At 55.8% G+C, this 13,620-nt stretch overlaps 1 protein-coding gene across 5 annotated transcripts in view; it reads left to right on the forward strand.

Annotated features, from left to right (window-relative positions):
* The first annotated feature begins 12,710 nt into the window (after window positions 1-12,710).
* Window positions 12,711-13,620, forward strand: part of NRBP2 (nuclear receptor binding protein 2) — a 30,108-nt gene continuing 29,198 nt past the window's right edge. The window contains exon 1 of one of the 5 annotated variants that reach the window (XM_055706363.1): window positions 12,711-12,737. In XM_055706363.1, the coding sequence (XP_055562338.1) occupies window positions 12,726-12,737 (12 nt within the window). In that variant the 5' untranslated portion in view covers window positions 12,711-12,725. Of the gene's footprint in view, window positions 12,738-13,228; window positions 13,500-13,620 lie in introns of those variants that run through there. The other 4 variants (XM_055706366.1, XM_055706361.1, XM_055706360.1 and 1 more) reach the window with 4 other exon arrangements.

Consider the following 13,620-nt stretch of genomic DNA (forward strand, 5'->3'; position numbering starts at 1 on the left):
GACCACTAGCATCACCCACCCCAGAAGAGGAGCGAGCTCGTGGAGTAGGCATGGCCTGGGCACTTCTGAGAGTTTGCTTCCCACGTAACTCAGTTGAGGGCAGGAACAAGCAGTGACAAACCTGTGTGCAGAATGGGGCGGGCGCTGGTTAAACTCCTTGCTGTCTCAACTACTACTTTGCTGAGGTTTCTTTTGCCCAACAGAGCTTTCCTGGTGGCATTGTGGGGAGGGTCCAGGAAGGCTTGTGCCTGCAGCTTTATGCCGTGCACACACAGGCACTGACAAAGAGAAATGCAGGGCCAGCACCCCAGTCAGATGGGTTGGAGGCTGCCACAGATGGGAGCAGGCAGAAACCCCAGTGCAGGAGCTGCAGGCAGCACAACTGGCAGCCCCAGAAGAGCTGCAGAGGGACAGACAACCTCTGCTCAGGATAGCCGGGACGCTGGCCCTGATGAACAGTAAGCAGCAGGGGCAGCACATGTGGCTGTGGTCTCCCATGGGACATTTAGCTCTGACCTGTCATTCAGCTCTGCTGCTGCAGGCTGGGGTCATGGGGGGCTGCTGGGCTGCTGGAGCTCACTGCACGTGAGCACTGGCGGGGAGAAGGGTGCTGGTGCCAGGGCTCTGATGCCTGCAATGGTGATAGGCTGCTGGGTGTACTCGCAGGAGCGGCAGTGCTTCTGCAGAGTGAGGACACCACATGCAGGGCAGGACTGCTCCCATGTATGCCAGGGGAACCCTGAGTCACAGAATCACAGACTCACAGAACCACAGAATGATTGGGGTTGGAAGAGACCTCTGGAGATCATCTAGTCCAACCCCCTGCCCAAGTAGGTTCTCCTTGAGCAGGCTGCACAGAGCTGTGTCCAGGTGGGGTCTGAATGTCTCCAAGAGAAGACTCCACAGCTTCTCTGGGCAGCCTGTTCCCATGCTGTGTCACCCTCAAGGGAAATAACCCTGTGCCCATGAATGCCACTACCCATCACAGAGGGAGAAGCACCCATGGGAGCACCCCCATGCTGCTCAGTGGGGGAGTGCAAGTGTGGTTCCCTGCCACACACCCCTGCGTGCACGCACAGAGCCATGGGGACGGAGGTGTGTGCCACAGAGCTGTGCATGCATGTGCTGCAGAGCCATGTGCCACAGTCACACACACACGTGTGCACAGAGCCACAAGTGGGGCTGGCCATGCCATGCCCTAGGGAGCCCCGTGCTGGGGGGGTGGTGGTGCCAGAGGGGGCACAGGGAACAGCCTGCGGGGTGTGTGTCTATGTGCGTGTGTGCGCCTGTTACCGGGCTCTCTGTGTGTCTGTGTCTCTGTGTTTCCTCGCGCGGCCCCATCTGTCTGTGTGTCCCTCCCCCCGTGTCTGTGTGTGTCCGTGTCTGTGTGGTCCGTGTCTGTGTGTGTCCGTGTCTGTGCCCACATCTGTGCCTGCGTGTCCATGTGTCTGTGTGTGTCCATGTCTGCGTGCCCAGGTCCATGCCTCTGTGTCTGTGCACCAATGCGTGCCGGTGTGTCACACAGGCTCTCCTGCCTGTGACACCGCGTGTAAGACAGCTGCTGCCCCCTGCCGGCACGGTGTCCCAGAGACACGGTGGCCGAGCCCTGAGCCGGGCCCTCAGGAGAGGCTGGACTGCAGCCCATCCCTCAAGCTGGCCGAGCCCTGAGCCAGGTCCTGAGCCTGCGGGAGCCCTGAGCCAGGGCCTGAGCCGAGCCCTGAGCCTGCCTGAGCCCTAAGCCGAGCCCTGAGCCTACCCAAGCCCTGAGCCGGTCCCTGAGCCTGCCTGAGCCCTAAGCCAGGCCCTGAGCCCTGAGCCAGGCCCTGAGCCAGTCTGAGCCCTAAGCTGGGTCCTGAGCTAAGCCCTGAGCTGAGCCCTGAGCTGAGCCCTGAGTCGAGCCCTGAGCCTGACCCTGAGCCTACCTGAGCCCTGAGCCTGCCTGAGCCCTTCGCCAGCCCAAGCCCTGAGCCAGGCCCTAAGCCAAGCCCTGAGCTGGGCCCTGAGCCCTGGGCCTGACCCTGAGCCTACCTGAGCCCTGAGCCTGCCTGAGCCCTTCGCCAGCCCAAGCCCTGAGCCAGGCCCTAAGCCAAGCCCTGAGCTGGGCCCTGAGCCCTGGGCCTGGCCCTGAGCTGGGCCCTGAGAGGGCCTGAACCCTCAGCCTGTCCCTTAGGCAGGCCGAGCCCTCAGCTGGGGCCTCAGCCATGCCTGGGCCTCAGGCTGCGGACTCACGGCTGCCCCACACCACCTTCCTGGCAAAGCTGCTCTCCACCTCTGCACCCCATCCTGCCTGGCACGGCCGTGTCAGTCCCACGCTGGTGGAGGCCTGGCTGCCTCACAGCCCACCTGCAGCCCTGGTGCTGCTCAGCCAGGGACGCAGCTCTGCCCAGCAACACCTTGCACCGCCTGCAGAGACAGGCTGAGCCTCACACCAGCACCACTTGCTACCTGCTCCCAGGCCGAGGACCCCCAGCATGGCCCCCTGGTCCATGCCCCTACAGTGGATCCCCCCAGCCTGGCCCCCCCAGGATGAGTCCCCCTAGCCTGGGCCCTCCCTGGCCCAAGGCACCCTGAGGCCCTCCAGGGTTCCACAGACTCCCGTACAGCATGGGGCCTTTGGGGCCTCCACAGTCTAAGGTGCACAGCTCCAGCCCTGACCAGGGCACCCAGGCCTGGCCCTGTCTTGTCGTCCTGTGGGGTCTCATCAAGCCACCCAGCAGGTCCCCACAGACACCCGCCTGAGGCACCCATGCCCATGGGCTTGGTCCTGAGCACGGCACGGCCTCCCTGCTGCCCCCTGCTATGCACACAGGGCCGTGGCACTGGGGCCAAGGGGCTCCACGGGGCTCTGGTACACACAGGGTTGTGTGCCCCAGCCCTGTGAGCCCTAACTTGAGATGGGGAGCGGCACCCCACTGAGCTGCAGGGCTTTGCTCTGCTCTGGAGCTCACACACCACACCATACGTACTGCCTTGTCACCTTTCCGCTCACAAGGGGACAGGGAGGATGCAAGCCAGTCCTTTAGCCAGGGACAGACTTCCCAGGGATGAGCCCCACCAGGAGATCATGCTGCCCCAGGGGATGGTGACATGTTTTTGGGGCCTGCTCAGCTCCTGAAAGCTGCAAGGGCTGTAGCCCCCCCAAGAGCTGCGGGCAGGTTCAGCCATCCTGCTGGGCACGTGGCCTGTGGTCTGGCTGGCACATGGCCAAAGCCACAGTAAGCATAGCCCACAGGGAGAGGCTAAGGGGCACTCCTGGATGCACCCATGGTGGTGGGTGCCACTGGAGAGGGTTTCACATGCACAGAGCTCTGAAGCCATGCAAGAACACTGGGATAGCCAGGCACACAGGCTGTCCCTGGGGCTGGCTGAGTGGTGTCATCCCAGCCACCCTCACGTTACACACATGGACAGCCATTGGAGCCCTATGTGCCACACAGAGCCTGCAGCCCTGGGGCATGGCCTGCAGCAGGAGCACTCATCCCTGCTGGGGAGGCATAGGAAGGTGCTAGCAGAGGTTCTCATGTCCCAGGGGCACCAGACCCACTCCATCAGAGAATCATAGAATTACAGAATGGTTTGGGTTGGAAGGGACCTTTAAAGATCACCTCGTTCCAACCCCCTGCCATGGGCAGGGACACCTTCCACCAGACCAGGTTGCTCCGAGCCCCATCCAACCTGGCCTTGAGCACTGCCAGGGATGGGGCACCCACAGCTGCTCTGGGCAGCCTGTGCCAGGGCCTAGCCACCCTCACAGTGAAGAATTTCTTCCTAATATCTGACCCAAATCTCCCCTCTTTCAGTTTAAAGCCATTCCCCCTTGTCCTATTGCTACAGGCCCTTGTAAAAAGTCCCTCTCCAGCTTTCTTGTAGACCCCCTGTAGGTACTGGAGGTGCTCTAAAGGTCTCCCTGGAGCCTTCTCTTCTCCAGGCTGAACCACCCCACCTTATCAGGGGAAGCTTACTAACAAAAAGACTGACACAGGGCTAATATGGGCATGCAGCAGCACAGGGACTTCCCAAACCTTTCCACTTCACTCCGCAGAGGGAATGGAGTTGCTGGAAACTACTAAGAGGACAGCAGAGAACAGAATACCATCTCCTGAGGTGTCCATTCTCCTATCTCGTCCCATTCCGTGAGGACTCAGAGAAGCATAAGAACGATGAAACTTAAGGAAGGACTGAGTAAAGCCCACAGATGGAGAGACAACCAAGATGGATGGCATACTAGTTGGTAGTGGAGAGATGTATTCACCACCTTTTTCAGCTCAAGGGTTGAGGGTTATTGTAGAATCCAGTATGAGGCCAGTTTGGGTTGAAGGACATAATTCTGTGTATTCTGCGTAGCTAAGCTGAGGAACTCCCTGCTGCAGGATGTTCTGGGTGCTAAAAGTTTCTATGGATTCAAAAAGCATTTGGAAAAAGCCTTGGTGGAAAATCCATCAAGGGCTGCTAAATAACAAGAGAGATTGTTATTTCAGTAGCTCCCAGAGACACAAACCCCCAGGGCCTCTGAGGACATACCAGAGAAGTGCTGGTATGTGCTTCCCTTGTTCTCACACTGCTTCCTACACACTTGCTGTTGGCTGATGCCAGGTTACAGGGTTGGACAGGCCATGCAGATGCAGCCCCCCTCTGTGTCCTTGCTTCTTGCAGGGGATTGGCACCAGCCTGTGCCACTGGCTCCGGGGTGGACTGAGGGACCTGGATTGTGTAGGCAAACAGAAGATGGTGGGCAGGAGGACTCAAGCAGCCAGGGTGGTAAGGCTTCTAAAAGGAGTCAGCACCAGCTCCAGCCTGACTGGGGATCCGAGACTGGAGGAGTTCCAGATGGCTCCCTGGGACTCAGATTGCACTCCCACAGGAAGTGCTGAATTTCCAAAAAAGAAGCTGAAAGAAAACAGGACATTGTGTAAGGGAAAAGCTGCATACATTTGCATAGTTATAAGCTGGTTGCATAACTGAATGCATCTGAATAGTATCTGAATACTCTTTGGAGGCATGGGGGCAACTGGGGAAAAGAAAGGGTCAGGCAGCCTGAGTGTCTGCTGCCCAGTCCTGGCAGGAACATCGCACCTCAGTGGACACACTGGGTAACTTTGCAGTTTCATGGGAGAAGACTGGGGTTGAGAGCAAAAGCCCTGGGACCTGGCCTGCTGGAAAAGGAACAGGAACCCAGCAAACCCATTGCTATGCCCACAGGCCAAGCAAAACCACAGCCATGAGTGGAGAAGCAGGTAAAGTGCCCACAGCACAGCAGCTTTCCATGCTGAGCAGTGGTGTTCTCCACCCATGGGGCCACAGACCTCCATGAGAGTGCCCTCAAGTGCAGGACACAGAGCCAGCCAGGCCCATTACCCAGCTGGAGCGCATCAGCCCACCCACCCAAAGCAAATGTGGCTGGCAGGGTGTTCCTGGATCAGCGTGCCTGATCCTTGCTGGGCAGCAGCTTTCCACAGAAATCTTTCTGCAAAATGGGCAGACTCGCTATACCTCTGCTCTGGGAGCTCGTTCCAGTCTGCCTTCTCCAGCGGCTAGAAACATCCCTCTAGTTTTCAGACGACTCAGACCAATTTCCTTGTATGCAAAACCCATCCATCAGTTTAAGCAGATCACCTCGTGCTCCAGTGTTTTTCACTGATAAAGCTACCCTGGGCAATCTTATCTCCCCTCAACATCTGTTTTGACAAGATATCAAGCTGGGCTGCTCTCATCTCCTCTCTGCATTCCCTCAGTCATCTCAGTTGCTCTTCTCCGCACCTTTTCTACAACAAATTCATGTTTTCCACCATGGCTGGTGCATGGTCTGTAAGTAATGCTCTTTAAAACAACAACACTGGCACTATCTGCCTCTTCTGGAAATACATCCCAACAGAGCTAAGAATGCCCCACGTCTTCATGGCCGAATTACATGGCAGCCTACATTCATCCAGAGATAGCTGAACGCATGCAGGCCATTTCCTCTTTAATGACTCCTAAATTGGAGGCCTAATTTATGGCATAAATGTTTGTTCAGTGACTCCAGGGCATGACTTTGAATTTTGTACCATTCATTTTCCTCCCATGACTATTAGTTCCGCCTTCAATGTCACCCGTTGCCCCTGAAAGCTGTTCCAGCCTTCTGCTCCACCATTTCACAATCTCACCTGTTAGCTAAGCTCACTGACCTGCACCTGATATTTTATGACAAAGTCATTGATAAAAATATTAAATTAATTTGGCTCCTAGAGCCCATGTTCTCACAATTCCTCTTTCAGCACAATCCAATCTCCTAGTGGCAGATAGGACATGGGATGTGTCCACATCTGTGTGGCAGCAAGGCTGCTACCGGAGACAAGTTATTTTTTTGGCTTCACTACTGTTGCAATCCGCTGTTGTGTGCAACTGTCTTGATTTTGTCTTAACAGCACAAGGGGTGTGAGAGTGTGTGTGTGTGTGTGTATTAGCAACAGAGCTCTGCAGTGTCTCCACCAACTTTTTTCCCCAAACACCAAAGGTAACAGCTAACATCATCTTCATGCTCAGCTGAAAGTCTGTTTCTCCTAATGAAAGTTTTTACCTCAAAGATAAAAAGGAACAAAAGATATTGTTATGATGAAAGCTCTGCTTAATATTCCACTTAACTGCTTCTACTTCTTTTTCCTACTAAAAGGTCAAAAACCTGTTTAAAGGCTGTTGGAGCAGGGGATTCCCCAGCTATAGTGTAACAGCCCAGGCTACACTTAACTCCTTACTGCTGTACTCTCTCCTACTGTGGAGAGAGAGTTTCAAACTGGCTGCAGGGCTCCAGCAGCTGAAGCATTTCATGGCACCGTCCCTCGCTGCCACACAGCCACAGACACTGCCTGTCCCTGCTCCCTTGCATCCATCCAGCATCTGAGAGCTGGGGTAGGGGAAGAGCCCGGAGCTGGCCAGCTCTGCCCAGGGAGAAGGGGATCTTTCAGGAGGTTCTATTGAGGCTGCATGTCCTGCAGAGCAGTGGAGCTGCAGAGGGAGGCAAACCAGGAAGGGACCTAAAGTAACTGGCTGAGATTTACGAAAGGAAACTATGGCCTGAAGAGCAGGAAATACCCTGGCAGCTGAACACAGGAGGCTGGGATATGGAAACATTGGCGGTGGAGGCCGCCGCAGCCGCACACAGCACAGGGTGTGCTGCTGCACTGAACATGTTGTCCTCCACTGAGACCACTACCTGCAGCCAGGCTTCCCTCTTTGTGAAAGAGGCCAGGAGTTGGGAAACTCTGATCAAGTCCCCTCCAGGGCTGCAGAGCAGCACTGAGCCCTTCCAGCTGCCTGCAGGAGCCTGCCAAGAAAGGGAGAGCAGGCAATGAGGTCTGACATAAACCAGGCGCCCTTTGTGCATGACCAACTACAAGCAACAAAGAAAATAAAATCAGCCTTCTCTGGTGGGAGTACCAGTCAGAGCAGCAGCCTCACGCGCTCTGACAGCTGGCTCTCGCAGGGCAGTTACTGATAGTGCTCCCAGGGCTTTGACCCCCACCTCCCTCTGTCATCCCTGCCCTTGACCTTGCTCCCCTTCACCCCTCACTGCCCCTCTGTGCCACAGCTCCGGGCTCCCTCCCTCCACCCCTTTGGTCAGACAGGGATGCCCTCCTCCCTCCCAGCAATGCCTCTCTGCCTCTGACCGCTGGGTCCAGCTCCTCCATCACTCAGGGCCTGTCCTGCAGTCCGTGGCTGTGCTCTCACATCTGCAGATGGTCAGACAGCCACTGCCCCCCATCCACTGCAAGCAGCCTTTCCCTCTGCTTAGCTCTGCCCATCAGCCTGGCTGCTGTCCCCTGCATCCCCCTGCTCCCTCACAAATGGGTGAGCCTTCCCAAGTAGCTTCAAACCATCCCATTTTTAGAATCGAGCTGTGACCATTTGCAGCAAATGCCCTCATCCCAGCACACACCCACACACTGCACCCTGCTCCTGCGGTCAGCTTCACCTCTGTTTACGCGGTGCACTGTTACACACGCTGGCTTTCTTTCCACTTACGGAAACACTTATGGAAGAGCTGGGTATGCATTTCCTGCACTGTGTGGGAGCTTCCAGTGGGAACACAGGCAGAGCTCGAATGAGTGGGGCTTAGACATTACAAAAGTCTGCAGCCCCTCACCAAGCTCTCTGGCCTGGCCTTTGCCCTTGCCCTGAGATTTGCAGAAGTATGTGCCATCCCAGGGGTGACAGTGGAGATACTGTCAGCCGTAATAGCTGTAAGAAGTAGTTTCAGGAAACTGCTCTGCCTTATTCCCAGGAAAGCTCTGATCCTGTGGCATTAAATGTGTGCTGGCCTGCCCTCCTGTGAATTCACACATCTAAATTACATTAGCAGGTTACACACTGGTGTAGGTCATGCCTTTGTGAAGGGCGTATGTGGGGAGCTGCAGAACAGAGGAGGTTAGAGCCTGATGTATTAACTCAGTAAGCACAAACAGATTCCTGAGAGGCTATGTACTGGCCACACGTTTGCCCTGCAGATACAAAAAACAAATGTGCTGAAAGAAGACAAAGCATCAGGGAAGATGTTTGTCGCCTTCACAGAGTCAGTCTGGCACCTAGACTGAACCTCACACCGTAACAAAGTGCAAGTTGTTCAAAAATTGACGTCATTCCATCCCAGCCCTACCCATCAAATGCAGATAAAAATAGCAAGCCAAGAGGGGCCTCCTAGCAGGGAGGGGAGGCAGGGAGACATGGAGCTTCAGCCCAGACCTCAGTATCATAAAGACCAGTGTTCTGCAGGAGCCAGCGCTGCCCTAGCCCTGCAGCAGGCTTGCTGGGCAGCACGATGTGGATGCCCTGCTACTGCTCCTGCTCCTGCTGCTGCAGGGTGGTCCCAGCTGCATGGCATCACCTGCAAAACCCAGATTCTGCAGAGCATTCTGGAAAGGAATAAAAGCAAACTAACCCTGAAAAGGGTTCAGAAATCCCCTCAGATGCTGGCAATTTAAAGTCAGAGCACACTTAAAATTATACATATCTGGGACCCACATTAAATAAAACAAGGAGCTCCTGGCTAGCTGCCCATGACTGCAAGATAAACCCCTCAGGACTGCCACACTTTAAAGCAGCTTTCAGATCCTTTGCACTCTTCCAGTCATACCATGACTAAAAGCACGGCAATGCAGTTCAAGCCACAGTCCTTGAGGTAGCAGTGCCCCACTTACCTGGTGAACCTGAATGAGACCAGAAAGAAATCCCAGTTCCACATCTCTGAGGGCCACCTTGCCCAGGGACTGCTGAGCAGAACTGGTTTGTTCTCCCTTTGAGACAGTGGAATAGAAGAACTCACCCCAAGCAGCAAATCCTTCCTGCCTCACTTCCCGCATGCAGGAATCCTGGATGGAAATCAAAGCCTGTACTTTTAGACCCGTCATCTCACTGCCTGAGACCCCTAACCTCCTTAGCCAAGAGCCCCAGCCCGAATGGAGGCACTCCAGAGGTGTTCCTGTGCTCAGAACAACCAAAGAGGAGTTCACAGAAAGAGGCAGCAGCAAGCCACATGAGCTGTGTGTCCAGCAGCCTTCCCTCTGTGGCACCGTGCTGACCTTCCACAGGGTCCGTGACCGCAAACTGGTGGTAGGATGAGGTGAGACAAAGCAGAGGACCAACCTGAGAGAGAGGCCTGGCAGATGGACAGGACAAAGACTGTGACTAAAGGTCTCTGCAGCATGCCATGCGCTGAGGGATCCCCAATGGAAACTGCCTCATAGGGGCTGGTGGAGGAGATGGAAGCCAGCTCCTGGCCCAGAGAAGGGCAGGGCTATGATGCAGAGCACATGGCTCCAGGCAGGCAGAGACCTGGGCTCCAAACGCACGTGTGGAGCAGAGCCCTGCCTGGTCTGGTGGACATGAGGGCCTGTCTGTGCGTTACACTTCAACAGCATCCAACGGCATTCAACAGCAGCAGAAATCCAGGTTTGGGCCCCTGCTTTACCACAGCCTGCTTGTCTGAGCCTGAGTGGGACAGCAGAGCCCTGTTCTCGCTGCAGAAAAGACAGATTATGGGCACAAGCCTGCTGTTTCCTGGGCACAGGCAGGCTGGGAGGTGCAGCAGCCTGGTGTGTTGAATCTCCCTGGGACAGCTGCCTTGGGGCAGGGGTCGAATGCAGTGCAGGATTCCCGCACTGCCCTGTCCATGGGTGAGTTTGGACTTCACAGCTAAATGGCTAACAGCTTGAACCCTGGAGAACAACCGAGGACAGACAGCTGGTTCAAGAGGTTACGTTCAGTACAAGAGTGTGGAGGCCACCAGGATGGACCAGGTTTCTCCTGCTTGTTGGTTATGTGACAGTCAGGACAACCAGTGAGTGAAAGACTGTATGACTTATACCTGAAAATGAACAGTCAAGACAAATATGCTCTATTATGTGTTATCCAGTACAGAAAAAAGAAGTCATAGAAGGAAGATAAAGAAGTTTGCTCTGATGTGGATGAGGCATTGAGGATGAGGGGGTGAGGAAAGAGGTACTGGGATATAGGGGCATTGTCGGGCTGGGGATGAGGGGGCAGTGATGATACAGAGGATGATCACTGCTGTGAGAACATTCACCGATTCTGCAGTACCTCCTGTCATTCCCGTCATGTGTCCAAAGAAGTCAAGGGTACCACACGCTGAGAACACTGCACTCAGAGTTTGAACAGAGAGATCTAGGACCTAGCCGGTTCATGCTGCTGGATGCAATTTATATACCTCAAATGAGCTTAAAGACTTGTGTATGAGCTGCCCAAGCACTGGGCATGGGCAGGGACACAGCAACATTCGGCTAAGGGCATGTCCAGCACATGTCAAAATGAAGACACCAGAGGTCCACAAAGAACATGTGAAGACCAAAAGTATTTCTTCTCCAGAAAGCATGGAGCAGTAGGCAGCAGGAGAGCAACTCCTGTGGGTCAGATCTAAGCTCTACCTATCCCTGCATCCTGATTTTGCAAATTGCTAAGAGCGGATCCCAAGAGGAAGAACACAAGAACCAGAGCAGGGACCGAGCAATATTTCATCAGTTGCAGACTCAGCTTCTGACAACCTGCAGCTTAGAGGCCTCTTGAGTCAGAGGCTACATCTGTGTCTTTGTGTTTAATAGCCCTCAATCAATTTTTCTCCCACAAATTGGCCTAATGGCTTTTAAAATCCTTCTCTACTTCGGCTGCTGTAGACACCCTATAGCAATGAATTCTACCATGTGTCACCCACAAACATTTTACCCCAGGAAATACTCAGTAAAAAATTACTCCCATTCATGTATTTTACAGCTCTTACCTCGCCTTTTCATCAGGCATCCCAACTACCATTTTGAGCGAAATGGTGAATAACCATTCCTACGTGCTCCCTCCATGCCATTAGTGCTGCTCTCAGTCTGTGTATCCCCAGCTCAGCTGTTGCTTTCCAAGCTGTTAGTTTAATGTGAGACCTTGTCCACGCTTTTGATACCCCTTCCTGTGTCACAAGAATCTGCGCAGCTCTTCACATCCAGCTTTAGAGCTGACCGTCCTGAATAGTTTGGTGTCATCAGCAAACTCTGCCAACTCATTGTTCATCCCTTTTCTGGATTGTTTGTGAACGTGTTGAAAAAGCAGTGCCTGGTACAGAGTCTGCCTTAGGTACTGCAGAACTCCTCCGGCCATTTAACAGTTGCGTTTCTCCAAACCTCTCCGGCAAATCTCTCAGCCTGGCAATTTGTCACCATTCATGTTATTGATTTGTTATACAATCTGTTCTTTTGTCACCTCATTTTGAGGCAATTCCTCTGACTGTCCTGTAAAGAAAGGCTTCCTACAAAGTAAATGCTACAGCAGAAAACAAACGGCTTTTTTTACTATAGCCCCATCTCTCCAGTGACCCCATTTAGACCCTCATCATCCTCAGGCTCTACCTATCTTCTGCTCAGGTTCTTGCCTTCAGTGCTTCTGAGCGCTGCTTTTTACCTTTTGGCCAGTTGTCAAAATCTCTTTTGGCGTATCTTCCTTGCTCAGACAGAGCTTTTACTGGCAAAGGATGTCTGTTCAGACTGGCAGATCCCCCCCCACTCCCAGTACAGGCTGCCCCCTCATCAGGTACAGACAAATTGGCAGACAATTGGCAAAGCTGCAACAGGGAACCAGAGTTGGGTGGCTGTCATGTGAGTGCCATGGGGGACTGCGGAAAGGTGGCTGGGGCCCCAAGATGTGCTTTTGTAGTCCAGGAGGTGATGGTGGGGTCTGCCAGGGTCAGCACAGGGCTCACCCTGACAGCCTTCCAGCAGGGATTTACCAAGCACACTCAGACAAGGGTATGCCACTGGTGTGGGCAGCAGCAGCTCAGGCCCTGCCAAAGCACCCATGGCAGTGCCACACAGCTGTAGCTGGTGGCACCAGTTACCCTGGTGCCGCTGCCAGAGCAGCCCAGTTGGCTGCCAGGCAGGACCCGGTGGCTGCCTGCGCAAGGAAATGCCTCCTGTTGGTTTATAGCGTGTTTCAGGGAATGGGATTTTGCATATATTATCTGGTGTGTGCCATCAGCACCTCCTTGCCCAACAGCCACCCCTCACCCCGGTCCCTCTTGGGTAACCACACTGGCCAAAAGGAGTCACGATCTGGAAGGATTGAGCGTCTCCCAGAACAGCGAGCTGGCACCGGTGCTTATATGGAAGCAGGGTGGAACAACTAACGAATGTGCTAAAAGAAACCAGAGATGGCCAGGAAAAGAAGAAAAATATCAAAGGAGCCAGAAACTTTCTGGAGGAATGAAAACATCTGTAAGACTTCTTGCTCAGAGCTGGTGAAGCACTTTCTGGGTGGGCAGGGGAGCCCAGGCAGGAGGTGCAGCCCCAGCACCCAGCAGCGGCTCTGGGGGGGAGATGGCGAGAAGGTGACAATAAAAGGAAGGGCTGCTGGGGCGGGGGGACTCGGAGACCCCGCCGGGAGGGAGCTGGAAGGGCGGCAGATGCCTGGAGGGAGGCCGGGGGGAGAAGATGGCCAGGCATCGGAGGTGGGACAGGCAGGTGGCTCAGGCCCGGCAACCGGGGCTGCGGGGCGGGCGGGACAAGCCCCGGCGCCCCCGCCTCTGGGCAGGGTGCAGGTGCGGGGAGCAGCCGAGGGGTGCGGGACGGAAGCGCCGGGCCCCGCGGGGGCGTTGCGGCCGCGAGGTCCCGGTGGCCCATCCCCGGGGCCGGGGGGGTGCGGGGCCTGCCCGGGGCCCCTCCTGGCGGGGCGGGCCGTGAGCGGCCGCACGTCCGGAGTGGGGCGGGCCGAGCCCGGGCCGGCCCGGCGCGGCGCTGTCAGCCCGCGGCACGACTCGGCTCGGCACGGCTCGGCTCGGCTCGGCTCGGCTCGGCTCGGCTCGGCGCGGCGCGGCGCGGCGCGGCTCGGTACGGCTCGGCTCGACACGGCGCGGCGCGGGGATGGCGGTGCCGGAGCCGGACGCGCGGCTGGCGCAGGAGAAGGAGGAGGAGAGCGAGGAGGAGAGCGAGATCCTGGAGGAGAGCCCCTGCGGGCGCTGGCAGAAGCGCCGGGAGCAGGTGGGCGCTGCGGGACGGATGCTGCTGCTGCTGCTGCTGCTGCCGCCGCTGCTGCTGCTGCCGCCGCTGCCGCCGCGGCCGGCTCCGGCGGGGCCCCGGGCACGGGCAGCCCTGCCGAGAC

Source organism: Falco cherrug, chromosome 3 (genome assembly GCF_023634085.1).
Source record: "Falco cherrug isolate bFalChe1 chromosome 3, bFalChe1.pri, whole genome shotgun sequence".
Classification (NCBI taxonomy): Eukaryota; Metazoa; Chordata; class Aves; order Falconiformes; family Falconidae; genus Falco; species Falco cherrug.